Source organism: Caenorhabditis briggsae (assembly GCF_000004555.2).
Source record: "Caenorhabditis briggsae AF16 supercontig from assembly CB4, cb25.NA_081, whole genome shotgun sequence".
NCBI lineage: Eukaryota > Metazoa > Nematoda > Chromadorea > Rhabditida > Rhabditidae > Caenorhabditis > Caenorhabditis briggsae.
Window position 1 is genome coordinate 439 of NW_025543275.1, and position 6,643 is coordinate 7,081.

Sequence of the window (6,643 nt, forward strand, 5' to 3'; positions counted from 1 at the left end):
CTCTAACAGAAGGAAGACTCGCCGACGTAATTCCCAAGCTTCCCCGTTCAAAGATTATCCATTTTGGTCAGAAATTGGCTCAGAAATCGGCTGGAACAATGTGTCAACAGGCTCTAACCGAAGGAAGACTCGCCGACGTAGTTCCCAAGCTTCCCCGTTCAAAGAATAACGAGCTATAACAGAATGAAGACTCGCCGACGTAATTCTGGAACTTGCACGTTCCAATATTTGCCATTTTGGTCAGAAATTGGCTCAGAAATCGGCGGAGCAATGTTTCAACTGGGTGTAACAGAAGGAAGACTCGCCGACGTAGTTCCCAAGCTTCCCCGTTCAAAGAATAACGAGCTATAACAGAATGAAGACTCGCCGACGTAATTCTGGAACTTGCACGTTCCAATATTATCCATTTTGGTCAGAAATTGGCTCAGAAATCGGCTGGAACAATGTGTCAACAGGCTCTAACAGAAGGAAGACTCGCCGACGTAATTCCCAAGCTTCCCCGTTCAAAGATTATCCATTTTGGTCAGATATTGGCTCAGAAATCGGCTGGAGCAATGTGTCAACTGGGTATAACAGAAGGAAGACTCGCCCACCTAATTTTGGAACTTGCACGTTCCAATATTTTCCCTTTTTGGCCAAAAATGGCTTAAAAAATCGGTTGGACCAATGTGTCAACAGGCTCTAACAGAAGGAAGACTCGCCGACGTAATTCCCAAGCTTCCCCGTTCAAAGATTATCCATTTTGGTCAGAAATTGGCTCAGAAATCGGCTGGAACAATGTGTCAACAGGCTCTAACAGAAGGAAGACTCGCCGACGTAATTCCCAAGCTTCCCCGTTCAAAGATTATCCATTTTGGTCAGAAATTGGCTCAGAAATCGGCTGGAACAATGTGTCAACAGGCTCTAACAGAAGGAAGACTCGCCGACGTAATTCTGGAACTTGCACGTTCCAATATTATCCATTTTGGTCAGAAATTGGCTCAGAAATCGGCTGGAACAATGTGTCAACAGGCTCTAACAGAAGGAAGACTCGCCGACGTAATTCCCAAGCTTCCCCGTTCAAAGATTATCCATTTTGGTCAGAAATTGGCTCAGAAATCGGCTGGAACAATGTGTCAACAGGCTCTAACAGAAGGAAGACTCGCCGACGTAATTCCCAAGCTTCCCCGTTCAAAGATTATCCATTTTGGTCAGAAATTGGCTCAGAAATCGGCTGGAGCAATGTGTCAACTGGGTATAACAGAAGGAAGACTCGCCAACATAGTTTTGGAACTTGCACGTTCCAATATTTGCCATTTTGGTCAGAAATTGGCTCAGAAATCGGCTGGAACAATGTTTCACCGGGCTTTAACAGAAGGAAGATTCGCCGACGTAATTCTGGAACTTGCACGTTCCAATATTATCCATTTTGGTCAGAAATTGGCTCAGAAATCGGCTGGAACAATGTGTCAACAGGCTCTAACAGAAGGAAGACTCGCCAACATAGTTTTGGAACTTGCACGTTCCAATATTTGCCATTTTGGTCAGAAATTGGCTCAGAAATCGGCTGGAACAATGTTTCAACGGGCTTTAACAGAAGGAAGATTCGCCGACGTAATTCTGGAACTTTCTGACCAATATTATTCATTTTGGTCAGAAATTGGCTCAGAAATCGGCTGGAACAATGTGTCAACAGGCTCTAACAGAAGGAAGACTCGCCGACGTAATTCTGGAACTTGCACGTTCCAATATTATCCATTTTGGTCAGAAATTGGCTCAGAAATCGGCTGGAACAATGTGTCAACAGGCTCTAACAGAAGGAAGACTCGCCGACGTAATTCCCAAGCTTCCCCGTTCAAAGATTATCCATTTTGGTCAGAAATTGGCTCAGAAATCGGCTGGAACAATGTGTCAACAGGCTCTAACAGAAGGAAGACTCGCCGACGTAATTCCCAAGCTTCCCCGTTCAAAGATTATCCATTTTGGTCAGAAATTGGCTCAGAAATCGGCTGGAGCAATGTGTCAACTGGGTATAACAGAAGGAAGACTCGCCAACATAGTTTTGGAACTTGCACGTTCCAATATTTGCCATTTTGGTCAGAAATTGGCTCAGAAATCGGCTGGAACAATGTTTCAACGGGCTTTAACAGAAGGAAGATTCGCCGACGTAATTCTGGAACTTGCACGTTCCAATATTATCCATTTTGGTCAGAAATTGGCTCAGAAATCGGCTGGAACAATGTGTCAACAGGCTCTAACAGAAGGAAGACTCGCCGACGTAATTCCCAAGCTTCCCCGTTCAAAGATTATCCATTTTGGTCAGAAATTGGCTCAGAAATCGGCTGGAACAATGTTTCAACAGGCTCTAACAGAAGGAAGACTCGCCGACGTAATTCTGGAACTTGCACGTTCCAATATTATCCATTTTGGTCAGAAATTGGCTCAGAAATCGGCTGGAACAATGTGTCAACAGGCTCTAACAGAAGGAAGACTCGCCGACGTAATTCTGGAACTTGCACGTTCCAATATTATCCATTTTGGTCAGAAATTGGCTCAGAAATCGGCTGGAACAATGTGTCAACAGGCTCTAACAGAAGGAAGACTCGCCGACGTAATTCCCAAGCTTCCCCGTTCAAAGATTATCCATTTTGGTCAGAAATTGGCTCAGAAATCGGCTGGAGCAATGTGTCAACTGGGTATAACAGAAGGAAGACTCGCCAACATAGTTTTGGAACTTGCACGTTCCAATATTTGCCATTTTGGTCAGAAATTGGCTCAGAAATCGGCTGGAACAATGTTTCAACGGGCTTTAACAGAAGGAAGATTCGCCGACGTAATTCTGGAACTGCACGTTCCAATATTATCCATTTTGGTCAGAAATTGGCTCAGAAATCGGCTGGAACAATGTGTCAACAGGCTCTAACAGAAGGAAGACTCGCCGACGTAATTCCCAAGCTTCCCCGTTCAAAGATTATCCATTTTGGTCAGAAATTGGCTCAGAAATCGGCTGGAGCAATGTGTCAACTGGGTATAACAGAAGGAAGACTCGCCAACATAGTTTTGGAACTTGCACGTTCCAATATTTGCCATTTTGGTCAGAAATTGGCTCAGAAATCGGCTGGAACAATGTGTCAACAGGCTCTAACAGAAGGAAGACTCGCCGACGTAATTCTGGAACTTGCACGTTCCAATATTATCCATTTTGGTCAGAAATTGGCTCAGAAATCGGCTGGAACAATGTGTCAACAGGCTCTAACAGAAGGAAGACTCGCCGACGTAATTCCCAAGCTTCCCCGTTCAAAGATTATCCATTTTGGTCAGAAATTGGCTCAGAAATCGGCTGGAGCAATGTGTCAACTGGGTATAACAGAAGGAAGACTCGCCAACATAGTTTTGGAACTTGCACGTTCCAATATTTGCCATTTTGGTCAGAAATTGGCTCAGAAATCGGCTGGAACAATGTGTCAACAGGCTCTAACAGAAGGAAGACTCGCCGACGTAATTCCCAAGCTTCCCCGTTCAAAGATTATCCATTTTGGTCAGAAATTGGCTCAGAAATCGGCTGGAGCAATGTGTCAACTGGGTATAACAGAAGGAAGACTCGCCAACATAATTTTGGAACTTGCACGTTCCAATATTTGCCATTTTGGTCAGAAATTGGCTCAGAAATCGGCTGGAACAATGTTTCAACAGGCTCTAACAGAAGGAAGACTCGCCGACGTAATTCTGGAACTTGCACGTTCCAATATTATCCATTTTGGTCAGAAATTGGCTCAGAAATCGGCTGGAACAATGTGTCAACAGGCTCTAACAGAAGGAAGACTCGCCGACGTAATTCTGGAACTTGCACGTTCCAATATCATCCATTTTGGTCAGAAATTGGCTCAGAAATCGGCTGGAACAATGTGTCAACAGGCTCTAACAGAAGGAAGACTCGCCGACGTAATTCCCAAGCTTCCCCGTTCAAAGATTATCCATTTTGGTCAGAAATTGGCTCAGAAATCGGCTGGAGCAATGTGTCAACTGGGTATAACAGAAGGAAGACTCGCCAACATAGTTTTGGAACTTGCACGTTCCAATATTTGCCATTTTGGTCAGAAATTGGCTCAGAAATCGGCTGGAACAATGTGTCAACAGGCTCTAACAGAAGGAAGACTCGCCGACGTAATTCTGGAACTTGCACGTTCCAATATTATCCATTTTGGTCAGAAATTGGCTCAGAAATCGGCTGGAACAATGTGTCAACAGGCTCTAACAGAAGGAAGACTCGCCGACGTAATTCCCAAGCTTCCCCGTTCAAAGATTATCCATTTTGGTCAGAAATTGGCTCAGAAATCGGCTGGAGCAATGTGTCAACTGGGTATAACAGAAGGAAGACTCGCCAACATAGTTTTGGAACTTGCACGTTCCAATATTTGCCATTTTGGTCAGAAATTGGCTCAGAAATCGGCTGGAACAATGTGTCAACAGGCTCTAACAGAAGGAAGACTCGCCGACGTAATTCCCAAGCTTCCCCGTTCAAAGATTATCCATTTTGGTCAGAAATTGGCTCAGAAATCGGCTGGAGCAATGTGTCAACTGGGTATAACAGAAGGAAGACTCGCCAACATAGTTTTGGAACTTGCACGTTCCAATATTTGCCATTTTGGTCAGAAATTGGCTCAGAAATCGGCTGAACAATGTTTCAACGGGCTTTAACAGAAGGAAGATTCGCCGACGTAATTCTGGAACTTGCACGTTCCAATATTATCCATTTTGGTCAGAAATTGGCTCAGAAATCGGCTGGAACAATGTGTCAACAGGCTCTAACAGAAGGAAGACTCGCCGACGTAATTCTGGAACTTGCACGTTCCAATATTATCCATTTTGGTCAGAAATTGGCTCAGAAATCGGCTGGAACAATGTGTCAACAGGCTCTAACAGAAGGAAGACTCGCCGACGTAATTCCCAAGCTTCCCCGTTCAAAGATTATCCATTTTGGTCAGAAATTGGCTCAGAAATCGGCTGGAGCAATGTGTCAACTGGGTATAACAGAAGGAAGACTCGCCAACATAGTTTTGGAACTTGCACGTTCCAATATTTGCCATTTTGGTCAGAAATTGGCTCAGAAATCGGCTGGAACAATGTGTCAACAGGCTCTAACAGAAGGAAGACTCGCCGACGTAATTCCCAAGCTTCCCCGTTCAAAGATTATCCATTTTGGTCAGAAATTGGCTCAGAAATCGGCTGGAACAATGTGTCAACAGGCTCTAACCGAAGGAAGACTCGCCGACGTAGTTCCCAAGCTTCCCCGTTCAAAGAATAACGAGCTATAACAGAATGAAGACTCGCCGACGTAATTCTGGAACTTGCACGTTCCAATATTTGCCATTTTGGTCAGAAATTGGCTCAGAAATCGGCTGGAGCAATGTTTCAACTGGGTGTAACAGAAGGAAGACTCGCCGACGTAGTTCCCAAGCTTCCCCGTTCAAAGAATAACGAGCTATAACAGAATGAAGACTCGCCGACGTAATTCTGGAACTTGCACGTTCCAATATTATCCATTTTGGTCAGAAATTGGCTCAGAAATCGGCTGGAACAATGTGTCAACAGGCTCTAACAGAAGGAAGACTCGCCGACGTAATTCCCAAGCTTCCCCGTTCAAAGATTATCCATTTTGGTCAGATATTTGGCTCAGAAATCGGCTGGAGCAATGTGTCAGCTGGGTATAACAGAAGGAAGACTCGCCAACATAGTTTTGGAACTTGCACGTTCCAATATTTGCCATTTTGGTCAGAAATTGGCTCAGAAATCGGCTGGAACAATGTGTCAACAGGCTCTAACAGAAGGAAGACTCGCCGACGTAATTCTCAAGCTTCCCCGTTCAAAGATTATCCATTTTGGTCAGAAATTGGCTCAGAAATCGGCTGGAGCAATGTGTCAACTGGGTATAACAGAAGGAAGACTCGCCAACATAGTTTTGGAACTTGCACGTTCCAATATTTGCCATTTTGGTCAGAAATTGGCTCAGAAATCGGCTGGAACAATGTTTCAACAGGCTCTAACAGAAGGAAGACTCGCCGACGTAATTCTGGAACTTGCACGTTCCAATATTATCCATTTTGGTCAGAAATTGGCTCAGAAATCGGCTGGAACAATGTGTCAACAGGCTCTAACAGAAGGAAGACTCGCCGACGTAATTCTGGAACTTGCACGTTCCAATATTATCCATTTTGGTCAGAAATTGGCTCAGAAATCGGCTGGAACAATGTGTCAACAGGCTCTAACAGAAGGAAGACTCGCCGACGTAATTCCCAAGCTTCCCCGTTCAAAGATTATCCATTTTGGTCAGAAATTGGCTCAGAAATCGGCTGGAGCAATGTGTCAACTGGGTATAACAGAAGGAAGACTCGCCAACATAGTTTTGGAACTTGCACGTTCCAATATTTGCCATTTTGGTCAGAAATTGGCTCAGAAATCGGCTGGAACAATGTGTCAACAGGCTCTAACAGAAGGAAGACTCGCCGACGTAATTCTGGAACTTGCACGTTCCAATATTATCCATTTTGGTCAGAAATTGGCTCAGAAATCGGCTGGAACAATGTGTCAACAGGCTCTAACAGAAGGAAGACTCGCCGACGTAATTCCCAAGCTTCCCCGTTCAAAGATTATCCATTTGGTCAGG

The 6,643-nt window shown here is 44.5% G+C and overlaps 2 protein-coding genes across 2 annotated transcripts in view; both read left to right on the top strand.

Annotated features, from left to right (window-relative positions):
* Nucleotides 1-666: 666 nt before the first annotated feature.
* On the top strand, nucleotides 667-5,294 carry CBG24027 (the record flags this gene model as incomplete). Its single annotated transcript, XM_045240921.1, has 2 exons — nucleotides 667-4,627; nucleotides 4,681-5,294. The coding sequence occupies 2 exons, from the start codon at nucleotides 667-669 to the stop codon at nucleotides 5,292-5,294; spliced, it is 4,575 nt and encodes a 1,524-aa protein (XP_045091233.1).
* A 265-nt stretch (nucleotides 5,295-5,559) lies between these two features.
* Nucleotides 5,560-6,643, top strand: part of CBG24028 — a gene marked incomplete at both ends in the record, with an annotated part of 2,357 nt that continues 1,273 nt past the window's right edge. The window contains one exon of the mRNA XM_045240922.1: nucleotides 5,560-6,637. Within this exon, the coding sequence (XP_045091234.1) occupies nucleotides 5,560-6,637 (1,078 nt within the window). The remainder of the gene's footprint in view (nucleotides 6,638-6,643) is intronic.